Raw genomic sequence first — 25,569 nt, 5'->3', positions numbered from 1 at the left:
GAAAGCAGTCCTAGAAATTTGCTTAATGTTGGCATTAAAGGACAGATCCTGATCGAAAAGAACTCCTAGGTTCCTTACGGTCGTGCTGGGGGCCAAGGTAATACCTTCCAGGGCCTGTGGGAGCAACTCTGGCTAAACTGCATACAGACATAAGCCCACTGTCCTCAGAGGAATATGATGCGATCTGACACACTCTTGTGGTCCTCCGGCCTTTCCTTCAAGCCACTGTTGAGCTGTTTGAGGAGAAGAGAATGTCGGCATTGAAGATTATTCCTTTGGTGAAAATGTTAAAATCACCCCATTTCCAGACATTCCTCAAATACCACCAAAGACATTGCACTTAAACTGGCCAACAATGCTCGTGTAACAGAGTTTTGTGGTTGATTTGACTTGCCACAATCACATCCAATGACATTTTAGTTCATTCAGGTATTGTGAAACCTCATTGGTTGGCGGGTCTCTCCTCAGCACATAAATACTGACTGTGACATCAACACAGTGCCAGGAAAAGAGGATTGTTCCCACGGTAGGTTACACGAAGCACAGCGTTTCATTAAACACTGAAAAAATAACATAATTCAATGACACAGCTATAATACAGAAAGTGGCCACTGCATTGCCTTCACTTTAATGTGCCAAATTGGTTAAATTTTGTCAGTGTTTACGGTTGGCTTACTTAGTTTCTCAGCTAAGCCAACATTTACTAACTTTTCTATAGAGCTGTGCCGCATTGCTGTGCCCATGTTTGCTGAACACAGGGGCAATAAAGTCCAGTCTAAAGCTGAAGAGAGTGTCGGTCCATAATTCACACAACGCAGAAGGGGATTTCAGGAAATTTAAGAACAGTTACACTCGAACCACCTTGACAGACAAGTTTGCACCTATAGACTGACCTCTCTTCCAGTGGCAACTCTCACAGACCATCAATTATGGTCAAGCGGATGCTGCAGTGCAGTGGAGGGACTCCTCAGTGAGTGTGTGCAAGCATCATTCCTCCACCACCACCACCACCACCACCACCAAAAGCAGCAGAGGCACCATATTTATATATATATATATAAAATCAGAAACAGAAAGAGAGGGATGGGGTATGGCAGTGGTTATAAAAGAGACTGAATTTGTTTATGTTGTGTATTGGATTGTTGTTGAGTTTGGGAAAAATATCAAATTTTCAATAACTTATACACTCTAAATGTTCTGTCATGAAATGCATATTTGCCCAATCTGAAGAAAGTAATCGAAAGTAAAATGATTGTCTTTGATGACCAATATCCTCAATCATATTTGATAAAGTGTGACAGCTACAATTTTTCAAAGTAAATAAGACAAAACACACACTCAACACCTATTAAATTGCTGAATAATTTAAACAACATTTATCGTGACAGAATCCTGTTGAAACTGACGTTGTTTCTTGTAAGTAAATGGTAAAACGGTAAAAAACAAAAAAACAAAAACAAATTAAAAGATAAGGAGTCATTATTGTCACTGTCTCCGTCCCCATAGCCCACATTATCTAGTCCCCCCTTTCTTCGTTTGTTGTTGCAGTCGGACTCGGTGCATTATCATTTGACAGAAGTTTTCCTGAAAACCCTGACAGACTGGAGTGAGTATTTCAACTCTGGTGTATGAGACCATAGACATATTTGTCAATATATGAAACTGAGAACTATGGGACAGGGGTAGATGACATCCTGACATGTTTTTAGATTCTCGCGAGATCCGCACAGTTGCATAGCAACGTGACTTAAACTTTCTCCAGGGGAGCGATCGAGACTCTGTCTGTTATACAGTTCTCATCTGCGAAACCTGTATTTGTTTTATGTATATTCTAGTTTGTTGGGGAAATGGCTGATGTAGTGGCTCAGTCCCATTACCTCCTCGGGCTGCGTACATGCGTGAACAACAACCTGAGTTTCATCGATGAACACACTGTGGTGTTCCCCTGCGGAAACTACTGTGTGTGCTATAACAGTGTCCACAAGAGTCAAAGATTGTTACCAGGTAACATTGAAGTCTGCATGCTTTCTCTTTCATTCGTCGTTTAACAAAGAGTAGGAATTGTGGTTTCTGTAATCTGTGATTTGTGTTATTTAAAATTGCAAACACTGTAAGTATAATTATACTTCACTTAATGCTACAGTACGCTCACAGTAGCAGTTCAGAGCAAAACTTTTTTCATAATTGGATATAGAGAAAGGCATTAGTGTGCAGATTTTAAATCAAGATGAATTAAATCATGTTTATATCAATTTAAATTTGGAGTATTCAATCAGTCTACACAATATTTGTAGTTGTCAGTAGATTGTTTATCGTCAGTAACGGTGTCTTAAATGCAATAACAAGATTTTTTAGATCAAAAATGGAAAAAGAATGTTAAAATAAATATTTTAATATCTTAAATCTTTAATATCTTAAAGTTAATATTACTTGAATATTTATTATATAGTTTAGTTTTCAGTTTTTGCATTTTTTCATATTAAACTATGCTGTAGGAGGTTTTTCTTTATTTATACTTACTTGGGCAACATATTTTACAAAAATGCAAAATATGGAATCAGTTTCTTCATGTTCCAAGTGTCCATAAATGTTGTAAAAATCCATATTGACACTTAACCAGAACTGTTGACATTGTTGCTACTGCTACTACTGCTGTCAACTATTTCCTGGTTTGTCACATCCTGCAGCTTGTAGTTCAGACCAATTTGACTCAAATTTTGGTCACCTGACTGTTGGTCTCAACATAGTTGATTATTGCTTCACACTTGAACTGGATGAAGACTCTTAGAAACATAAGGAGCACAGCATCCTGGTTGTGAAGGGTTCTTGTCAGATTACATGTAACTGAGCTCTTTCAGTTATGAAGGTGCCAGATTGTTGAGGGCTTGGTATGTTAAAAGATGTTTTTTGGTAATTCGTTGTTATTAGATGTTAGTTTTGGTTAAAACATAATTTAGTTAAAGAAAAGGATTCATTTGTTTTGTTGGCAAGTGGACAGTACACAGACATTGGTTGTAATGACAAGAGAGAAACAATGAGAACATAGAAAAACAGAAAAAATTAAGATATTCTTTAAACCAGTGTTCTTAAGCACATCAAAGGGACTGAAATGTAATAATTAAAGTAATGTGTATCAAGCTATTGTATGTTTGTCATGTGATCTTATGATTCCTGTGCTCTCTTATGTTCTCTCATTTATCTGCAGGCTCCGAGAAGAGCCGTGGCATGCGTGCTCTGGCTGTCAGTGCTAATCGCTATTACCTGGCAGTGTCAGAGTGTGGAGAGAAGGCTACAATCGCTGTATTCGACCTACAGCATGAGCAGGGCCGAAAGAAAAAAGTTCTGAGTACAGGAGACATGCAGGTGAAGGAGTTTGTGAGCATGGCTTTCTCTCCTGATTCAAAGTACTTGCTTGGCCAAACAGGCAGTCCAGAGTGGATGCTGATCCTCTGGCTTTGGGAAAAACAGAAAGTCCTGGCCACAGTGAAGATCACAAAGTCAAATAACCCCATTACCCAGGTAAGATATGAGCATTCATGCAGAGCTGTACTAGTCCAACCTGCAGAGCTGCATATGATGACATCCTGTTCATGATTTTCCTTCAGGTCAGCTTCAACCCTTACAACAACACACAGCTCTGTGTGAGTGGAACTGGTGTGTTCAAACTGTTCTGCTACTCAGAGGGAGCCCTGAAGCAAAGCACCTTCCCAAAGGTTGACTCTATTAACTTCCTATGCCATGCATGGATGACGGCAGAGCGAGTGATTGCAGGGACAGACACAGGCAGGCTTCTGGTGTTTGAGTCTGGGGACCTGCGCAGGGAGATAAAGACAACACAGGAGCTGTCTTACAGGTCAGATGTATAGCATATTTACAGTACCAGCATCATAGGTTTGAAACTGTTGTTTGTTTGTTTTTTTAATTTTCAAGATGTTGACACTTGACACTCAAAACCCATATGAGGACTATGAGATTCAAGGAAAAGCTGTGGAACAAACTTGAGGAACTTGTCCTTTTAAGGTTTCCTTGTTAAACTAAAGCTTTTGTGTTGTATTTATTTCATGTCATGTGGAACAAAATCAGGAGACCTTTTTAAAAGGCCATTAGTTGTTTCATTTAGGCTAACTTTTCTCTATTCCAGTGATCTACATATTTGGTCTTTGACTTGACTTGATTTGTGTCTTCCATGACTTCATTATTTCACTGCAAAGCCAAATGGCGATGAAGAGGATCAGAGGAAGTGGTGGGGAGGCAGTCCCTGCTGTGTCTCGTGTCACAGCCATTCTGGCCTATTCCAAAGGCTTTGCGTGCTCCATGGGTCCTGGCGTTGTCTGTCTGTTTGAAAATACAGAGGAGGACAGTTACAGAAAGAGCAGGGAGATATGGGTAAATGTTGACATTCACATCTCAGGCTTTGGGTTATCAGTCACAACAATCACATTCATGTATGTGTTGGTGACAGATCCCTGCAAATCAGTGGGGCAATGAGGTGACTTCAGGAGAGGACCAGGAGATCACCACCATATGCATGAGTCCTGCAGAGGAAACCCTTGCCATCAGCACAGAGCAAGGCCAGCTGTACAGTGTCAGCCTTTCCTCTGTGGACATCAGCAAGGTTATTTCCTTACAGCAGTCTGTCTTTTCTTTGCTCTTTTGTCACCTCCCATTCACTTCCCCCTTCTTCTTCACCGTGGCTTTATTTTCTAGGAAGAGCAGCTGCAGTTTGAATTCCTATCCCATTCCTTTCACTCCAAGTCCATTACTGGGTTGTCTGTCTGTATGTGGAAACCCCTTGTGGCCACCAGTTCCCTGGACCACTCGGTCCGCATCTGGAACTATGAAACAAAGTAAGATACAAAATCACATCCAAGCTCTTTTTTGATATGTCAACACAGAGAGATTAGTGTTCTTTATTGCCCCATGCAGTTTTAGAAATTGCAGTTGCAAAACAAACAGGTGTATATGTAGAGAGTATGCATGTGACACAATAGATGGGAGCAGTCCCTATGATTTCATGCACAATATCTCAAAAGTGAGATCTCAGTGTGAATGCCTTGAAAACAACATCCAAAACTTGAAAGAGCCATGTGACTGCCTTTAATGGAGGCAACAGAAGCTTATTAAAAGTGTTGTCCAAATCTGGTTGCTTACTGTTTTTTTTTAAATTATTGTTGCTCAAGATGAAAGAGGTGGATGTGAATATACACAGCTAATTATAGCAGGTTGCATTGTGACTATTCAAGTTAAACCTGTGCTTACTGTTGTAGCTCTAATTAAATGTTAACTGCACGACACATTTATTTAGGTGAAAGTGCCTCACACCGCCTCTGTCAACATATGTGAAATTATCTTAGTTCAGAGTCTAATAAAGTTCTTTTTTCCTGCATACATACATGCCCTTTTATTGTGACCGGTCCAAAACTCCTCTATACAAAAATCTTGCTGTTCATTCAGCTTGCTGGACATCATGAAAAATGGCAGCAAAAACTGAAAAGTTGCTTTTATGCTTTTGTAGAGTGTATTTATTGTCACTAGCAGGCTACCATTTACATGCAGGTTCATGTTCTGCAGCTCATTAAACAATAAGCTCATTTGATCCGTACCAGGTTCTCGTGTAATTGTTTGTGTTAAGATTGTTTTTCCCATCTTTTTAAGTGTGTATTCTGAACTCTTTCTGTCCTGGAGTATTACTATCTCTTTACTGTGTGTGTGAAATGTCTCAGAGTGCTGGAGCTGTGCAAAGAATTCCAGGAGGAGCCGTACAGTGTGGCTCTACACCCCATTGGCCTGTTCATGCTGGTGGGCTTTTCAGACAAACTCCAGCTGATGAATCTGCTTATCAGTGACATTTGCACCTTCAAAGAGTTCACTGTTCGCAGCTGCAGGGAGGTGAGGGCCAGTGGGGCTGTGTTGTAACTGTGTGTTTGTTATGGGAAGTGCTGGTACAATGGTAACACCAACAACACTGTCTCTCTCTTTCTCCACACACCCAGTGTGCTTTCAGCCATGGTGGCCACATGTTTGCAGCTGTCAGTGGAAATGTCATTTACATCTTCTCGACCACCTCCTTTGAGAACATCTTTAATTTGAAGGGGCACAATGGGAAGGTGTATTACAATGCAAAGTGTTCACCCCATTAAAGCACATATCTTCTGTTCTTTGGCTCTAAACTCAACGCTCTTTCTCTGTATTTGTGTGTTTTGAGGTGCGTGCCATTGAGTGGAGTGTAGATGACAGTCGACTGGTGTCATGTGGGATGGATGGTGCGGTGTATGAGTGGAACACACAGACGGGCAAGCGAGAGTCAGAGAACGTCCTCAAGTCCTGCAGCTATACAAGTGTTGCCTTTTATCCAGACTCCAGGAGCATCCTGGCTGTGGGAACTGACCTCACCGTGAAGGAGATCCAAGATTGCCAGGTTATTATCCGTAAAAAGCTGCTACACATTTTAGGATTCCATCTATATGTTTGATGTATGTATGGATCCTGATCACCATTCTTGGAACACTTCATCCTCACTTGTTAGGCTGCTTGTCTTGTTTGAGCATTCATTGTTTTGGCAGCAGGAAGATGCTCCTGTTATTTATGTCATCCATTTGTTGGGTGTTGATGACATCACTGTTCAGTTCAAAATCTGGAGACATCATCTCTCCCCATGCTTCTCCTCTGTGTGTGTGTGTGTGTGTGTGAGGGAGAGAGAGAGAGAGAGAGAGAGAGAGAGAGCTTTATGCATCTGAGAATCAGTAATTTTTCTTATGAAAGCAGGTTTCTTTTATCTATCTTCTTCTATCTTTACTCCTCTTTGATGATTTCCTGTGCTGTTGTCTAGAGTAGTTCAGCTCATCTTTGATTTATATGGAATACCTAGATATCTTCACTTGTTGCTAATTTACAGCTTATTTTTGGAAATTAGGAGAAACCATCGTCTTGTGTGTTCAGAGACTAAATATAGTCAAGTCTTTGGTTTCTCTGGACTCTGACCCTGAGATATACCATGACACTGATTAGATGTACATTTCATATAGACATGTTATGGTATACAAAATTGAAAGTGCTGAGAACTGAAGTGATGGTGTCTTGATCTTCTTCAGATCCTTAGGGAGATTCCTGCTGATGAGGTGGCCCACACAGCTGTGGCAGTGGCTCGCTCTGGTAAAGTTGTCTTCACGGGGACCTTCAGTGGTGCCATCAGGGCCGTTAAATACCCATTACCCATCCAGAAGGAGTGGATCCAGCACCAGGTCCATTGTGGCCCCATCACTAAGGTGGGTAAAATGACTGTACTCAATTTTAAATAGCACTTTTCTACCTTAGAGGCATTCAAAGCATTCAAAGCACTTTACAGTGTCATCTATTTCACCCAATCACACACACACACACTCACGGTGAAGGCTGCCATGCAAGGTGCCAACCTACTCATCAGGAGCAATTATGGGTCCAGTATCTTGCTCAAGGACACTTCGACATGGTCACTAGGGTCGAGGATTGAACCAGCTACCCTTCGGTTGCTAGACGGCCACTCTACCCTGAGCCATGCCGCCCACACTTGGGTCACTTGCAGCCCTCTCTCCTCAATGGACAGAAAGGCAGAAGTCAGCACTTTTTAATGACACAGATCTGAATCACATTACACTTCAGTCAGACAAAGTCAGGGCCCTTAAGGCCAAAAACATAGTAATAGATAAATGACTTGAAACCTCTATGTGGACTTCATTGTGACTGACTTGGAATTGAGTTGACTCACTGTTTTGATGACTTGTAACCTCATTTGAGAGAAGGTAAATGACTTGAGACTCAAAATGGTTTAGGAGATAAAAGGAATACTTTCTAACGGAATTGAGTGTTTATGTTAGTTCAGGCAGTACGGTGGCACAGTGGTTAGCACTGTTACCTCATAGCAAGAAGGTTCAGGGTTCAAGCACAGGGTCTTTGTGTGCATGTTCTCCCTGTGCCTGCGTGGGTTCTCGCTGGGTACTCTGGCTTCTTTCTACAGTCCAAAGACATCAAGAGGGGACCAGGCTAAATGGATACTCTAAATTTACCGTAGGCATGGCTATGAGTAAATGGACTCAGTTTTATATTGCGCTTTTCTACCTTAGCGGCACTCAAAGCACTTTACAGTGTCATCTCATTCACCCATTCACACACACGAGTGTGAATGGTTGTCTGCCTATATATGGCCCTACGATGGACTGGCAACCCATTCAGGGTGGACCCAGCCTCTTGCCCAAATGAAACCAGAGTTTAACACATTTGCAACAAAACGTATTTCTTGATTGTACAATATGTATTCCTCTGATCTATCTAGCTAATCGCTTTTAAAATCATGTGTGCTGCTGGATTGTTCAGGCAGTTAGAGATGCTGTTTGATATGATCACACTGCAAGAGCAACACTGAAGCCCCATTCACCCAGCTCCTCCATGGCTGTACCTATGGAGTTGACTGTCTCTAGTGAAAGCTAATAGTGCGCCAAACACAGATGGTGTCTTTGTTTTATTACCCTAACACTTTCAATGAACAATTACATCATGATAATTGAAGTTGTTTATTGTTACTTCAATACCTGAAGAGAGGACGATGTGTCATGATGTTTGCGTTTTCTTTTGCACTCATGTTTCTCTGTTTAAGACATGAAGTAGCATCAAGATAATGAAATCTGACTGATGATCGCTGTTAGCACTAAGTTGTATCCTACAGTATTGTATTTTTACACATCCTGCTTTTTTTTTTTTTTCGTTTTTCACACATGGGTGTCAGTACAGCTATTTTCTTTTTTTCTTTTTTTTCTTTTTTTGCAAAGACCTGTTAAATGAACCTGTGCTATGTCTGAACTGGACTGTTTGTCCTCAGATGGTGGTCACATTTGATGATCAGTTCTTGCTGACGGTGTCTGAAGACAGCTGCCTGTCCATGTGGAAAATCATGGACAAAGAGGGCCGTGGACTGAGGAGCATCCGGCAGAAAGTCCACATGGAAGAGATCCTCATCACTAAGTCAGACCTGGAGGACAAGGTGCATAGTGCACTTGACTGATACAAACAAATATATATAAATATGGTTAATATATGACCTAAAGATATAACTAAAGATATAAATAGGGTTAATCATCTGGATTTCAACCATGGGACCATACACTCTTCCAGGGGCTCATTCTGTGTTTCCCCATTTATTCATCATATTGCATCTGACTGATGTGTCAGTGCTGCCCTCTCTTAACCAGGGAAACCATTATTTAATTTGTGTAAAATGGGCTGCCATCAGGAATATAAAATATCTCCATCTTGCTACTGACCACTCTGTCACTATTTTGTAACATAAGCCTTTCTATGGCCATCTTATTTTGGAGGACAACACTATATGCTTCCTTTTATTTAGTTATTATTTACATTTTCCCTAAAATATTTATGTTTTATTGAGTGAATTTAGTTGATGCCAACAGAAGCATAACGGAATAACAAGATAGAAATTAAGATGCGTTGTGGATTTGGTCCTTCCTGTGATTAAGACCCAGAACATGCTAGAGCTGAAGATGCGTCTGGAGGAGCTACAGATGGAAAATGAGTACCAACTCCGGCTGAAGGACATGAACTACAATGAGAAGATCAAGGAGCTTTCTGACAAGTATATTCAGCAAATAGAAGCTCTGAAAAATGCACAACAGGTGAGCTGGCTTTCTATCAGACTCCTGTTAGTTCAGCGTCTCGACTTGTCTTCTTCAGACTGCTCGGGATCACCCTCTCTTGACACTTAAAACCTTCTGGTTCCCTGATGGTGTATTGTAATGATTTTGGCGCACTCTCTTGCAACAGAATGTGGTTGACTTTTTCCTTCATCATTTAAGTATCTCACCTGCTTACTTCAAAAATGGGCTCATGACTCGTGGCTTTGTAATAATCCTGACTTTCATCTGGTCAGATGATCATTTAAAATCCCTCCAACTAGACAAAAACCTACAAACACAGGGAAATCGGTATTTTGACTTAGTCAGTGACTGTAGAGTAGCTCGAATATTCCTCTGCACTAGCTGTTATGTTTTGTGAAGATTAGAAAATCTGTGCATCGAAAAAACCAAACCGGAACTGATCAGGGCATTTTTCTTAAGCATACACATATAGATGTCTTGTTTTCATGGTTTGCATTAGGGCCCGACCGATATGGATTTTTTTAAGCCGATGTCGATGCCGATTATTGGAGGAAAAAAAATCTGATAACTGATTAATCGGTCAATTTTTTTTAAATTAAATTTTAAAATTGTGTTGATTTAGGTAATGTTATATACTGTGTATATATATATATATATATATATATATATATATACTTACTTTTTAATATATTGAACAAATGGCTGCTTTAGAGCCTTTCAGACTTGATGTAAATTAGAGGCAGAAAATTAATTTCAAATCCTTTTTATTGCTGAAGCAAGCAGCATATTAACACAATAACCATCCTTAACATAAGGCCAACAACAATGAACCATTAGCTTTTTAAAATAATAACAATAATAATGTACAAAATAGTAATTCTAACATCCAACTATTTTGTTCATCATCTCACATCTTTGAAAACAAACAATGAAAAAAAAAACAACTGCAAAAGAATGAGGTATTTTGTGTGGGGCAAGAATTATAAGAACAAAATTGAAATATTCACAAGCCCCTTCTGAAAGTCAAGGCACCATTGGTGGTGGTGTTGTTTTTGTTTTGTTTTTAAAATAAAGTGCAAACAATAAAGTTGCATCTTTGAAACAAACAATAAAAACAAACAACTGCAAAAGAATAAGGTAGTGTGGGGCAAGAATTATAAGAACAAAATTAAAATATTCACAAGCCCTTTCCTTTCAAAGTGAAACCATGTCTTATTCCCTGCATTTTATTTCTGAAAAAAATTGGTGATTATTGGCCGGTTTAGACCGATTATGATTATTCTCAAACTGGCTATAATCGGCCGATTTAATCGTCCGGCCGATAAATCGGTTGCGCCCTAGTTTGCATGCCTGAATTGAGTCAGAACAGAGTCATTTACTGTCTTGAGAATGTCCTTTAATCGTAGGTCATGAAGACAGAGATGGACAAGCAGGAACATGAACACCAGGAGCTTTCTGCCAAGGTCTCTGGGAAACACATACAAGAACTGAAGGCTTTAGGTGAGATTCATGTCAATGCGTGTCAGGGACACTTTTTTTTTGGTTCTCTAAGAATTCACCCATCTGTCTGTCTGTCTTGTCTTTCTGTCTGCCTGTCCACCGTCTGTAAAGAGTTCTCCTACAGCCAGAAGCTGATAGTGGAGCATGAGAGACACCAGGATCTGCAACGTAAATGTCAAAACATGGAGGTAAACTATGAGGAGCAGCTGAAGGCTTTAGCAGAGAGTAAAAGCCGAGCTCTTGAGGAGCTCACACAGCTCTATGAGGCCAGACTGCAGGAGAAGGCTCAGCTCCTGACTCAGGTCAGTCAAAACGGAGGACTGGGAGGGATGGTGGGTCAGAGAGTAGTAATATACAGGCACTTTTGTGCGTGCGTGTGAAGCGCGTGCGTCCTCACGCAGTGTCACGTGAGCCGACGAAGTCACCATGTGCGCGGTCAAGTGACTTTGGGCGTGATGGCGTTGCTTTGTGCGTGTGATAACGTGACTTTGTCCTTGCGAAGACGTCGCTTCGTTCATGTGATCACGTGACTTCGTCTTTTGCCAGTGCGATCACGTGATTTTGCATGTGTGACCACGCCCCCAAGTCATTGAGTTTCATATCTAATACGGGATTTTTTTATACAACTATTAAAGTATGATTTTATTTTGCATAGTTTGATCAATTCATGCAGAGCCTGCTGCTGTGGCGTTGTCGCAAAGGATTATGGGAGTGGAAAAGTTCGCCAGTGTTTGAGCATAACTTTGGTTGCGTCTGAATTGCTAAGTGGCAACCTATGACCTACTGCTACGACGTAGGCTGTCCGAAACCACAACTTGCGTGAGTAGTGTTGAAGTGAAGTGTTCTCATCACCGGGTCCGTTGATGAGAAGAGATCAACCGGAGTTATCTGCTTTAGACAAATCAACACTTTATTTCACACAACAAAGCAGACACAGATATATCTGGAGACCCCACTACATGCACCTTGAGAGTGCAGCAGAGATTCTGAATAAGATATTAACAGACAGTGAATATATGCTTTAAGCCGCACCTTTTTTTGCATACATAATTTTACACTCATGCATATCATACTTCTTGATTAGTACATCTGCACACTCAGGTCGTCTTGTCCCATTATTCTTGTCATTCAGCCTTGACAGTTCCGGTGCAACTTGCAGCCTGCACAACTTAACACAAACAATCACATCATGTGCTTATGCACAATCAACTCCTGATATGGTGGTGCCATATGAACAGAACATGATCAACAGCTCATCATCTCACAATTCCCCCTTTTGATCTCCTTTAGGAGATCACTCTATTTAGTACCGTTGAAAGTCAATTTCCTCCTCAGGATCTTCTGACTTGTCAATTAACAGAGGCATCATCTGTTGTCTAGGGTATTGTCCCAGATCTTGTTTTTCGATGATAGCAGTAATCAGCCTGACTGACAGGGCTCTAATACACGGTATGCAACAACATCCACAAGTAACAATGATTCCCGCAAATGTGGCCATGGACATCAGAATAGACATGATTAAACCTTTCCATTTCCCAAAAACCTGTGTCATCCACTCTTCTAAGGAATTGCCAATTCCAGAATGTTCATGCATAGTTTTTGACAGGGTTCTGAGACCCTCGAGAGCTCTGGTAACTGACCCATCGGGTGCAGTATTGTTGGGGATGAAGGTGCAACACAATTCACCAAACACAGAACACACGCCCCCTTTTTCAGCTAATAATATATCTAAGGCCATTCGGTTTTGTACAGCCATCAAAGAAGTGGGGCCTAATTGCTCTGCCAATCCTTCAGCAGCATCTCGGGTGAGGTTGGAGAGTCGCAAAATGTTATAATGAATATAGTTTATTCTATCAACATTCTTGTTGGGAGTTATTGGAAACAGACCGGCCAGAACGGGAATGTTTTCGAAACCTGCGGCGACTTGGTCAGCTAATTTATATTCCCTTGGAACACCCCGTGGAACCCCTATGGCATCAATATAGGTAAGCGAGTTGAGGGTAGGATCAAAATTAGTGGTCGAGCGTTTAGAGAGGACGTGATGTCTGCGAAGGCGGGTGAGGGCTGCTGTGGAGGGATTAGTTGGAAGGACCATCTGGTTCCCAATCATTACTAAAGGGGCGGCCAATCTAACCATAGCACATAGACCTATTGTATTGTCTGGTACTCGGACAAACAATCTGTTTTCACCACAGTAGAAATAGAGGCCGGGTAACATTACACCAGTCGAGGGGGATTTGACCATAATTTGTAGTGGGTTCTGGAGGTGTCAGATTAAAACAGGTGTAAGTTTTATTACCCGGGTGGGGTGTGAAGTGTCCTGTGGCGGTGTCATTAGGAATTCGTGGGAATAGGCCAGCTAAGGTAGTACAGTTAGTGGGGGTCGCGGCATGAGTTAGTCCCAATAAACAACTGTATCCCCATTGGTCTGAGGGGAATAGGGGAACCGACTCTGTATAGAGTGCAGGTCTCGCAGCGGCACAAACCACACAATCTCCTACTTCTTGTTCACGAGCGGTGGAGGCAATCCAACTTAACCATAAATTGCTATCTTTGTAACCAGTTACACAGGCGATGATGTCGACAGGTTTAAGTCGGGTGTAATCTACTGTGAGTGTTTCTTTATCTGATTTTGGGCCTGGGGGCGGAGTAGGGGCTGATGGCTGTGTGGGGGTCTTATCCTTGGGAGGTGAGGGGAACATGGTAATTTTGATCAATCCCGTGGTGTCAGTGCCCAGATGTTCAACCCCTAAAATCAAATACATGGACGGGGTTTTTGATTGCTTGTTGTTGTCGGACGTAGGTAATCGAGGCCAATTCAAGGACAAGGTTACTGGATTTTGAGTGGGACTATAATCACGCTAAAAATTGAACTGCTCCTATAAGTCCCGTGGTGGGTTGCCATATACCACTGTAGGCCACCACTTTGCTCCAAGTGTTACACCACTCCCCACTTCCCGGTGAGGCACCTTTTATGGACAGAGTAGTCAAAACACACATACAGGTCATATCCTCTCCATGAGCTGTTTCTTCCCCTGCAGTTGATTACTGCACACAGGTCAAATTGGAATGAGGTGGTAGTCCCACTAATGTATTTTTGTTCAACTCCCCCGTATTTTCTCAGACACTTGTCAGTTGGGGTCACGGGTGGTTCTCCCCGTTTTACCATTAGCTTCCCCTTTCTCTCAGGCAGTTCTATGAGAATAACAATTAGTGCAGCGATAATGACACTTAGAAATCCTAATCCAACCAGCACCCTGCGGTTCTCCCACATCCCCATTTCACTTCTTTATTTCACTAGAATAAATGAATGCAAAACAAACTTTAATACACTTGATTCAGCTTTAAGCAGTTAAAACACAGTGCTGCCTGTGAGGGCTAACTTGAGCATAGCGGCAAGAAAAGTAAAACATACGACCAGCCAGAGGATGATGAGCAGAATCAATTGTCCATCATTCATGTTGTGATCTGTTCTGGGTGGTATCCTCTTTCTTCTTTCTTCAGTCACAGGGGTTGACTGCCCTGTGACCTTGCCACTGATCGGGGATTATTTTGCTCCTTTGTTGAGGTCAGGGTTTGATTCTGACTCAGCCGAGTCAGTGCACCGTCTTTGAAGGTCTGCGTGGATCTCCTGGACCGATCTGCCTGGTTCCTCTGCCGCTGCGCACTGGCTCAAATGGTACCACGTGTCTCCTTTCCCTCTGAGCCGCACCGCATGGGACCAGGACATGGGAATGGACGGTTCACCTGGGTTCAGACCACTTCCGCTTGATGACCTTCAGCAGGACCCAGTCAGCAGTGGGGAGGATGCCCTCGACCTTCGCCTGTCTTTTGTCCTGGACCTGTTTGGAGAAATCTGAAATGAGAGCTTGGAGTTCAGTAAAATATGCTTTGTGCCCTCTTTCGAATTCCAGCTCCACTGGTGGCAGGCCTGCTTCTGGTCCTGGGAATTGCCTTCCTGTGGAGAGTTCAAATGGGGTGAAACCTGTTCCCTGATTAACAGAGCATCGAACTGTCATTAGAGCCAACGGTAGAGCATCCAACCAATTTAAATTTGTCTGTGCACAGATTTTAGCCAATCTTTGTTTGATGGTTTGGTTCATTCTTTCCACCTTACCTTGTGATTGAGGGTGATACACAGTGCCAAACGAGTGCTTCAACCCCAACATTGCCTCCACCTGTTGTAGATGTTGGTTTTTGAAATGTTTCCCATTATCTGATCTAATTTTCTGTGGGAACCTGTGCCGAGGAATGTATTGATTAATCAGAAACTTCACCACTGACTTGCTATCCTCCTCCTTTGTTGGCCACGCCTCTGGCCATCCTAAAAACACATCCACACACATCAACACATACCTGTACCCTCTGACCGTCGTCCCCATGTCCGTGTAGTCTATCACAATCTCCCTGCCTGGCCTGGTCTCCAGCGGAAACATACCTGTCTCGGGTTTAATGGTTGGCTTAGAGTTGTACAGGGAACATGTGGAACAGCTTTTTACCCAATTCTTTATTATGTCTGATAAAAACTGATGCCACCATTCTTTTAGATTTTGACTCATCTGAGCCGCTACCACATGACCGATTTTGTGTGCTTCTTCCAGTGCCCACTCTTTGATTCCAGGGGGCAATATTAGCCGTCCATCAGGCCCTCGACAGAGCCCCTCAGTTTCAAGTCCTCCTCTCTGTTTCCATGTTGTCTTTTCCTGTGGCAAGGCCCCCTTTTGACATCAGCTGATGTCAGTCAATGTGACCTGTAGAGACATTTGTAGTTCTTCCTCCATACTCACCATTTGTAGTTGGGGCAGATAACCTGTCGCTCTTTTTGCTGCCGCATCTGCTTCTCGGTTCCCTTCTGTAATGGCATTGTCATGACCTTTGCACTTTATGATAGCCACCTCCTGGGGAAGTTGCAGAGCTTCTGCTAATTCTCTTATTTCCTGCTCGTGTTTCATGGGTTGTTACCTGCTGTGAGGAATCCTGCTCTAATCTATTGTCCCAGTTCCACATGTGCTGCTCCGGCGGCATAGGCAGAGTCCGTATAGATGTTTATTCATTTTCCTTCTCCTAGTTTGAGAGCTGCAATGAGAGCCATTACCTCTGCTTTTTGTGCGGATTACTGTCCTTCCAGTTGCCGGGCCTCTATTGTCACCCAGTTGGGTCCTTCCTTCTTCACCACCGTGTTTCCTGCTCTCAGTTCACATTTTTCATCTTTGTAGCAGCATCTGTCTGTGAACATTTCTTCAGCATCTGTTAATGGTTGAGCTTTCAGATCTGGTCGTACCTTTTCATACTTTTGCGCTTCGTGTTCACACTCGTGCAGTGGTGCGGTTCCCATCCAATCGGCCATGTTGATTCCTTCATGGGTGAATGTGATGTTTGGTGCTTTCAGTATTTTACTGAGTCTCTGTTGCCTTAGTGATGTCAGGGTGAATGCCTGGGAGTTGACATATGCTATAATGCTATGTGACGTGAGTACCCTTAGAGGGTGTCCCATCACTATGTGTGCTGTTTTTTGTATCAATTTTGCTACCCCTGCTGCATGTTGTGTGCATTTTGGGTGTCGTTTTTCCATCGGGTCTAGCATTATGCTGATGTACATTAGTATGCTCCTTTCTCCCCCTTTTTTCTGAAACAGAACACTGTTAACAACTCCTTCTGTTTCAGAAACATTGAGGAAAAATGGAGACGTAGTCAGGTCGAGCCAGGTCTGCGGCCTGTGCTAGTTTTTGTTTTGAGTTGTATGAACACTGACTTAGTGTCTTTAGGCCAATTTAGCTTAGCGTTGAGGTTACGCATGGCGTGTTCTTTAATCAAGTTACGGAGAGCCTGTGTCATACCCGTATAATCAGGAATGTAATTGCGACTGTACCCAGTCAGACCGAGAAACGACAACATTTCCTTTCCAGGCCCTTCCACCTCAAGCTCCTCCCCTGTATCCTCCCCACGAGTTCTGAGCTCACCATTGGGCGGCTGGTCCTCTTGGTGGACCGTGAGGTCTCAGTTGGGGAGCCCATGAGGGTACTGGGAACAGATCTGGTGTCTCTGGTCCAGCGGGGCAGCCGGTATACAGCTCCCCAGCCATTTCTGTAAACTGCTAGACATCATTTGTTTATGCATCATAGTTTCTTTTTTCTTTTTGTCATTTACCTTTTGTCTCGCCTCTCCCAGCTGCAGCTTCAGTAATTGTATTTGAAGATCTCTTACTTAATTTTCTTTTTTGTTCGCCTCATCTTTGGCTCTCTGCAGGTGGTGCACAAGATACTTTTCCCATATGTTAGAATCACTTCCTGGTAAGTCAGGGTTACTCATCATGCTTTCTCTTACCGATTCAGGCACTCCATCCAACACAGCTTTGCGAAACCATTCCTGTTGAACCCCAGCCTTTCCGGGGTGGCACCCGGTGTGTCTGGTCTGCTCATCTTTAGACTGAGTCAGATATTCTTGAGAATGCTGGGACGAGCTCTAGGTTGTCGTCGTCCTCCGCTTTATCTGGTGGGTTTGAGTCAGGGGCAGCAGCCTCTGCAGGGAAGCCCAGACTGTCCTCTCCCAGCCACTTCAACCAGCTCTTCCGGGGGAATCCCGAGGCGTTCCCAGGCCAGCCGAGAGATATAATCCCTCCAGCGTGTCCTGGGTCGGCCTCGAGGCCTCCTCCCGGTTGGGCATGCCTGGAACACCTCCCAAGGGAGGCGTCCAGGAGGCATCCTCACCAGATGCCCGAACCACCTCAACTGACTCCTCTCAACATGGAGGAGCAGCGGCTCTACTCTGAGCCCCTCCTGAATGACTGAGCTTCTCACCCTATCTCTAAGGGAGAGCCCAGCCACCCTGCGGAGGAAACTCATTTTGGCCGCTTGTATTCGCAATCTTGTTCTTTCCATCGTTACCCAAACCTCATGACCATAGGTGAGGGTTGGAACGTAGCTTGACCGGTAAATCGAGAGCCTCGCCTACTAGCTAAGCTCCCTTTTCACCACAAGAGACTGGTTTAGCACCCACATCACTGCGGATGCCGCCCCAATCCACCTGTCGATCTCCCGCTCCATCCTACCCTCACTCGTGAACAAGACCCCGAGATACTTAAACTCCTCTACCTGAGGTAGGACCTCCCCCCCCCGACCTAAAGTGGGCAAACCAACCTTTTCTGGCTGTTTGTGGCTGCACAGTGTCATGTTAGATGTACTACGTGGTGGCCATGTTTTGGATTTTGTGTTAGCATGTCCTGATACCTCACTCCTGAGCTCATCCCATCGAGTGTTATGAGGTCCTTCTTCTCCTCACGTCTTCCTCCTTCTCCCAATAGCCTTGTAACGAAGAGCCCTTCGTTAAGATAGTAATGTATGAAGGTTGCACGGGGGTTGTTTTAACAGTACTTCACAATTAGCACAGCACTTTAATAATGGCTCACGCACTTTAAGATCGGCACTTTATTGAGTGTTGCACAGTAAATTACAGAGTGGATTTGCACACGGCTCCCTATCCAGCTTGCGGCATCTTTATTTATTGATTATGTATATTTATTTATTTATATAACCGTGCCTTGGTGGCGGTGGTCCTCAGGCGGGGGTGTCTGCGCCGGTATCGCTCCACCTGTCGGGAGAGAGATGTGACGATGAGGATTGGAGGCGTCAAGCAGTGGAAGGAGGTTTCGGGGTGTCAAAGCTCCACAGGGTAGAGTGCAATAGGGTGCCAGTGTTGGATTGTGCCACTCACCTTTCTGTTGTGTTCGCGTTCAAAAGAGTCCGGGCGGGTACCGTCGCCGGATAAATGTTCCGGGAGAGACCACGGTCAGAATGGAGAGGGGGGGGGTGTTGCTGCTGGAATTATCTGGGCATATCTAGTATATTGGGGAGTTCGGACAATTTTTAAGGACCTATAACCATAAATCATGGGTGAATTTTAGACTGGTAATTTCTGGGTTTTTTTTTTATGTGGTGTTGGGAGCTAAGAGATTCTGGGGATAGAGGGAGATCCCTGCTCTTGGTAGGGGCCAGGGGGGGAAATTATTCAAGCGGGTATATAAGGCGCCAGTTTCCATCTGCCCGGGGAATGGTTGAACCTCTGTCACACCTGGTCGTACACCTGTTGCCTGGGAATAAAAAGGTCTTCTTGGAAGGAACTGCTGTACCGGACTCTTTCTGTTCATTCCATGCCACCTCCACCGCAAGGAGGGTCAACTGTTCACAAGCCTGAAAGCGAGCCCATTATTCAACTCGTCTTACTTTCCCAGGGCATTTCGCCATCGCCTCGCGGGTCCAGAAGGATGGGTCATTCATCTTTTCCCGTCGCACCCGGTTATCGAACGCTTCACTCACTTCTCCTTCGTCTGCAAACAGAAGTTCATATTCTGCGTGACCAGAATTTGTGCCTCGAGAACTGACACTTCTGGTGTCCTCTTCTCCCTTTTCAGCCAGGGTCGGTCGTGCTTGGAACATGGTACTTGCTGCCCTAGGTGCAGTCGGGGCAGTGGATTCCTTCTCGGTCTCCACGATGAACCTGCTGGAGGTGACCTGTAGCACAGGATAGAGTCCTGCTGGTGGAGCGGGTGGTGGACACCCGCCTTTCTCATGTGGTGGTGGGGCCTGCTGGTGCTCCGGGTCGTCCTTGGTGGGGAGGGTCTCTCGATTTGAGAGAGACTTTTCTCATCCTTCCTCTACTTCTTCCTTTCCCATAACCTTGCCTGGTCACCCTTCTTTTTAGCTCATCCCTCTTTTCCCTGTTTTCTTTCTCCTTCTCCCACAGCAACTTACCAAGTGCCATCTGGTCATCTTTTCCTGCTCTGCTTTCTTCTAACACCTTCTTCATTCTTCTCTTTGCCTCACTTCTTGCCTTTTCTTTGTCTTTCTCTGAACCCATGTTCCCAATTACAAGTAAAATATTTTTCATTTGCTGCCCCAGCGGCCTCCATTGAGTCCCTGGGCCCCAAACATTATCAACAATCTCTCTGTCAAATTCTCCATCCATCTGTCCCTGCCTAACAGTGAGATGTGCCAGCCAGTTTGCATGGAGTTCAATCCGAGCAACTGACCCAGTCAAATAATATTGTCTCGTTAGGTTCCATTCACGTGTTAACACCGCTAGGTTTTCCATGAAACAGAGAGACTTTATGTTTGAGACACACAAATCACTCTTTCTTTCTTAAAATTTTCCTGGTCCACTTTGACCACACAATATAAAACTATGTAGTAGAATTCGGGGGTCTTGAATTCCCCGGGCCTCTAACTCAGCGCCTTATGGGACCTTATTAACCCAATGGGACTTTAACCCAAGGCCCTATTCCCTCATCAGAGAATTGTGAGGTTGCCAAACCAAGGACAATATCAACTCTTATTCACTCTGTTTATTCTTCACCATACACTCCATAATTTGGAATTTAACACTAGGACACTATTAACTCTTTATTTGGTAGAATTCTCAAATGTGCAGAATTTTTTGTAACAGGTTTCTGCTTACCTTATTTCTGTTGGTCGACCAGAGTTTGTGGTGTCCTTTGTGTTCAGTCAAAACAACCAAATTAAGACCTCACTCTCATCCCAGACAAGCCCCCAAATTTGTTGAAGTACGCCAACTTCACCGGGTCCGTTGATGAGAAGAGATTAACTGGAGTCATCTGCTTTAGGCAAATCAACTCTTTATTTCATACAGCAAAGTAGACAGATATATCTGGAGACCCCACTACATGCACCGTGAGAGTGCAAGAGAGAGTCTAAATAAGATTTTAACAGACAGTGAATATATACTTGAAGCCACGCCGTTTTGCATACGTAATTTTACACTGCATATCTCACTTCTTGATTAATACTCCTGCCTCCTGCACTGTCAGGTTGTCTTGTCCCGTTGTTCAAGTCATTCAGCCTTGACAGTTCGGATGCGATTGGCAGTCTGCACAACTTTATACAAACAGTCACGTCATGTACTTATACACAATCAACTCCTGATATGGTAGTGACGTGAACAGAACATGATCAACAGCTCATCATCTCACAACTCCCATAATCCTTTGCGACAACGCTACAGCTGCATAAATTGAACAAACTATGCTAAATAAAATCATACTTTAATAGTTGTGTAAAAAAATCACGTATTAGATCTGAAACTCAATGACATGGGGGCGTGGTCACACACGCAAAATCACGTGATCGCACGCGCAAAAGACGGACAAAGTCACGTGATCAAGAACGAAGTGACATCATCGCACGGACAAAGTCTCGTGATCACACGCACAAAGTGACGCCATCACGCCCCCAAGTCACGCACGGTCATGTCATTGCGTCACGTGATCGCTTCACACCCACGCACGACAGTGCCTGTATATTACTACTCCAGAGGTACAGGGAGGACCAAGGGGACTGGGAGGAGGTGGCAGAGCGTTTGTGATCACACTTATCTCAAATGAACTGTCTCTCTTGTTACTCCTGTCACATGTGCACAAACTTTTGACTCATTGGTTGCTGCACTTCTGTAACAGTTGCAATGCCATAAATAAAAGAAACCAATTAGAGTTGACTGTCTTCAACAATCCATCCATCCATCCATCCATCCATTTTCTTCTGCTTATCCTGTTCAGAGGGGCTGGAGCCTATCCCAGCGGCTTTCAGCGAGAGGTGCGGTACACCCTGGAAGGGTTGCCAGTCCATCGCAGGGCCAACACATATAGACAGACAACCATTCACACTCACAGTCATACCTACGGTCAATTTAGAGTATCCAATTAACCTAGTCCCTAATTGTATGTCTTTTTTCTTTTCTTTTGCATAGTGCCAGGAGGATGCACAGCAGCAGCAGTGTGAGTTGAAAGAGATGATAAGGCAAGTAGAGGAGGATGAGGAGAGGAAGATTCATGACATTCAAATCAAGTATGAGAGGAAACTACAAACAGAGAAAGAGACCAACACAAATCTGAAGGGAGAAACTACGCTCATGACACAGAAGGTGACCAAAGCTCCTGTTCTTTGGTGTGTTTTTGGGTTTGTTCAGAATGGCAACATTTGAAATGTGTGTGTACTGTTTTTGGTTCCTCTTCATCATTGGTGGATAATTTGATAATGTCAGTTCTACAGTCTAAGGAGACAGATTGATGATCGATCCACAGACATCAGCCAGCTGAAGCAGGAGCGACAGCGGCTGTTGGGCTTGATACGCTCCCTGGAGAGTGACATCGAAGACTTGAAGAGACAGATATCCGGACATGAAAAGACCAACCAAGACAAGGTGGCCAAGAACAACAGAATAAAGTTGCAGCTGCTGCTTTACAACACGACAGTTTTGGTTGTAGTTTTTCTATTTATCAAGCAGCATCAAGCAAACTTGTATGGTTCAAAACCTCAAATCATCACGTTTTGGTCATCATCACATTGCTGTAAACAATAGTACAGCAAGGAAATACACTTTTAATATGTGATAATCAATAAGTAAGTCATCTTAACTACATAATCAAGACATCTCTGTCTGACTGAGATTAGATTATCTCAATAATGTCAGCCTTCGTGTACCTAACTGTTACCTCAAGGAAGAGCAGTGTCAAGTCTGGGTCATAGATGACAGTGAGGATTCTAGATAACATTGATGCTGTCTGTCTCTGAAGGTTACATCATCATTCGAAGACTTGGTGATAGTGACACAATACAGACAGCTTTGTCCTAGCTTGTTCACTTAACCTTCTTCCTTCATTTCCACTCGTTCCAAAGGTTGGTGGTTGATGAGAGAAGGACCCTCATTGAACAGAAGCAAAGAACTACTTTAAATAAGAGCTCATTACCCCTCGACCAACTGGCCCTGCACTAGTCTATGAAAGTGAAAAAAACAATAAACTTGTTTGACTACTTTTTCTTCATGTGTCCAGGATGAGAGCATCTCTGGGCTGAAGAAGAAGAACCAGGAGCTGGAGAAGCTGAAATTTGTTATGGATTTCCAGTTGAGTGAGTTGAAGAAGCAGACAGAGCCTCTTAGAGACAGCATCACTGAGAAGAAGGAAAGGATACATCAGGTGTGTGTGTGTATATTTTGGTGATAGGCTTGCTGTTGACTCAAGTACCTTCATCACTGGTGTAATTTCAATACCTGAGAAGTAAAGCTTGATGTTGTGCTTTATTTTTTTTGGTTGTAAAACATATTTGTTTCATTAAAATGGATTTTGATCAGTATCAGAGGAAAGTGTTAAAACAGGAAGTCAAACATAAAAGTCTCATTAAATGCCCTGCTCAGTAAGGCAGGGTTGTAATTTTGATATCATTGAAAAGCATTCCATATAGGGAGTCATTATTATGTGCACACATCAGCTGAGTCAAACTGATGTTGGAGTAACAACAGATATTTGAAACATTTTAAGATTAAGTTGGAAGCCTTGTTACAAGGAATATAAACCAAGATGGCCTTTGAGTGTTAAGGGACAACTGGGTAGAGTTTGCAATGCTGATGTGCTGTATATGTTCCTGTTCCACAGCTGGAGGACGAACTGGTACAAATGGACAAGGGCAACACTCAGCTGAAGCTTGCCGTCACAGAGTTGAAGCTTAAGCTGAAGGCCAGAGATAAAGAGTTACACAAAGAGATGCAGAGAGTGAGACAAACACAGATTCAGTCATTTCTGGATTGCCATGTGGACCAGAGTACTTTACTGTTACGTGACATTATATATTAAACAAGATATTAAAATTACTTGTCATCTATACAGTTAGAACTTTTCTCTGTGCTCAGGTGAAAGACTTGGAGACGTATCTTGGTCGGCTTAGATCGGATCTGCAGAATTGTGTTAGCCTGATCCAGGAGCCGAAGAAGCTGAGGGACAGTGTTCAGGCCATCTATGCATACTATGTCCAGCAGCCTGATGCGGTGAGTGGCTTGTAGTGGAGAACCCTGACAGCTGACAAAATGTAGTGACTTTATTGATTAAGTCTTAGGGAAATGTGTGTGTTGTCAAGGTGGAAAGGAGCAGCATGGATGAAAATATCCAGCAGGTGTTCCAGCGACAGCGTGATCACCATGCGAAGACTGTTGCTAGTCTAAAAGCAAGGTTGGCCACATGTGCTGAAGAGCACGAGAAGACCTATGTCAAGATCATGAAGGTAAGTGATGGTTCCACCAGACAAAGACTTTTCTGTTAATCAGGGAGCAAGCCTTGACTTGCTGAAAAATGGAAAGTTTGTTTCCAAATAGTCCCTAAGGACTATAAAGATAATTCCTACTACTACTTCTGGGCTTTTTAATTCAGTCTTTTGGGGTCCAAATATATCGGCATGGTCTATCCATCCATTTTCTATACTGCTTATTTAAGGGTTGTGGGGGGTGGGGCTGGAGCCTATAGCAGCTGAATTTGGGCGAGACACGGGGTACGCCCTGGACAGATCTGCAGACTGTTGCAGGGCCAAGGTATATAAACAAACAACCATTTACACTCACACCTACAGTCAATTTAGAGTTGCCAATTAACCTAACTTGCATGTCTTTGGACTGTGGGAGGAAGACTCAGAGAGAAGCCATGCAGGCACAGGGAGAACATGCAAACTCCACACAGAAAAGCCCCGGGCTCGAATTTGGAATCTTCTTGCTGTGAGGTGACAGTGCAAACCACTGCACCACAGTGGGTCTTAATTTGGTTGTTTTGACTGAACACAAAGGACACCACAAACTCTGGTCAACCAAAGGTCTAATGAGTGGGAAAAGTATAACTAGCAACCCTTAAACAGTCTGGACAGGCAAAGGAATTGGAAAAGGAAGGTAATTGTTTCTGGTTTTTGGACTGAATTAAGTATCTCAGATGTTATGCCCATTGACTAAAGGCATCAATCAATCAAGTTGTCCAGAATGAATGCCACATCGCAACTTTGGCAAACCCTCTTACTACAGTTCTATGACAAGGATTTTAACATGAAGACGGTGAGTCAAGCCTCCTCAGCTGCTGTCTATGATGATGGGACCCGATTTGGGACAAATGCTCTGTTGCACTGATTTAGGATAGTCAGCAAAAAATGTTCCCACTCAGTAATAGATTTATTCCAATTGGTATATCCATATAAACTACTCAGAATCCAAAAGATGGTAATACATCTGAAGGAATCCTTGGTTCTGATTTTCTAACAGTGATTGTAACTCTGCAGGAGAATGTGACTCTGATCACTGAAATCAATGAGCTTCGGAAAGAGTTGTGCCAGGTGAGGACTCAGGTTAAAGACTACAAAGCTCAGGTGGCGATGGTCAACAAATCCAACAAGTCCCGTCCAAGCCCAGAAGACAGACACAAAATGGAGCCCACAGATTAAGATATCAGGAAGGAGCCAGCAACAAATCACCATCCAATGAAATGTCATTCCTCGAGTACTGTAGCACTCCCAGCATTTATGATTTTTTGCTTTTTGAGAAAAATACTAGTTTGTCTTAAATGCAATAAACTTTTCCTGTTTGCTGATTTTATTTGCCTTATTGTGTCTAC

General features: G+C 43.3%; 1 protein-coding gene across 3 annotated transcripts; it reads left to right on the top strand.

Annotated features, from left to right (window-relative positions):
- The first annotated feature begins 1,754 nt into the window (after positions 1-1,754).
- cfap57 (cilia and flagella associated protein 57) lies at positions 1,755-25,538 on the top strand. Of its 3 annotated transcripts, none has more exons than XM_086198413.1 (21): positions 1,755-2,004; positions 3,206-3,519; positions 3,606-3,853; positions 4,212-4,386; positions 4,463-4,615; positions 4,708-4,847; positions 5,724-5,889; positions 5,994-6,107; positions 6,206-6,418; positions 7,092-7,265; positions 8,852-9,013; positions 9,507-9,662; positions 11,051-11,144; positions 11,256-11,332; positions 21,900-22,096; positions 22,202-22,352; positions 22,984-23,127; positions 23,584-23,700; positions 23,838-23,972; positions 24,062-24,205; positions 25,238-25,538. In XM_086198413.1, the coding sequence occupies exons 1-21, from the start codon at positions 1,848-1,850 to the stop codon at positions 25,397-25,399; spliced, it is 3,393 nt and encodes a 1,130-aa protein (XP_086054539.1). In that variant the 5' UTR covers positions 1,755-1,847; the 3' UTR covers positions 25,400-25,538. The 3 variants fall into 3 exon arrangements, with proteins under 3 accessions (XP_086054539.1, XP_086054538.1, XP_086054536.1); XM_086198412.1 differs by having other exon boundaries at positions 11,256-11,446; positions 21,900-22,073; positions 22,194-22,352; XM_086198410.1 differs by having other exon boundaries at positions 11,256-11,446.
- The last annotated feature ends 31 nt before the right edge of the window (positions 25,539-25,569 follow it).

This window comes from Aulostomus chinensis, chromosome 3 (assembly GCF_037954235.1).
Source record: "Aulostomus chinensis isolate RoL2024-O1b breed Wild chromosome 3, RoL_Achi_v1.0, whole genome shotgun sequence".
NCBI lineage: Eukaryota > Metazoa > Chordata > Actinopteri > Syngnathiformes > Aulostomidae > Aulostomus > Aulostomus chinensis.
This window is presented reverse-complemented; position numbering and strand designations above follow the sequence as displayed.

Coding starts and splice junctions, on each gene's coding strand:
- cfap57 (XM_086198410.1), top strand. CDS start 1,848: ATGGCTGATGTAGTGGCTCAGTCCCATTACCTCCTCGGGCTGCGTACA. Junction 6,108..6,205: donor TGAAGGGGCACAATGGGAAG/GTGTATTACAAT, acceptor GTGTGTTTTGAG/GTGCGTGCCATTGAGTGGAG. Junction 7,266..8,851: donor ATTGTGGCCCCATCACTAAG/GTGGGTAAAATG, acceptor GTTTGTCCTCAG/ATGGTGGTCACATTTGATGA.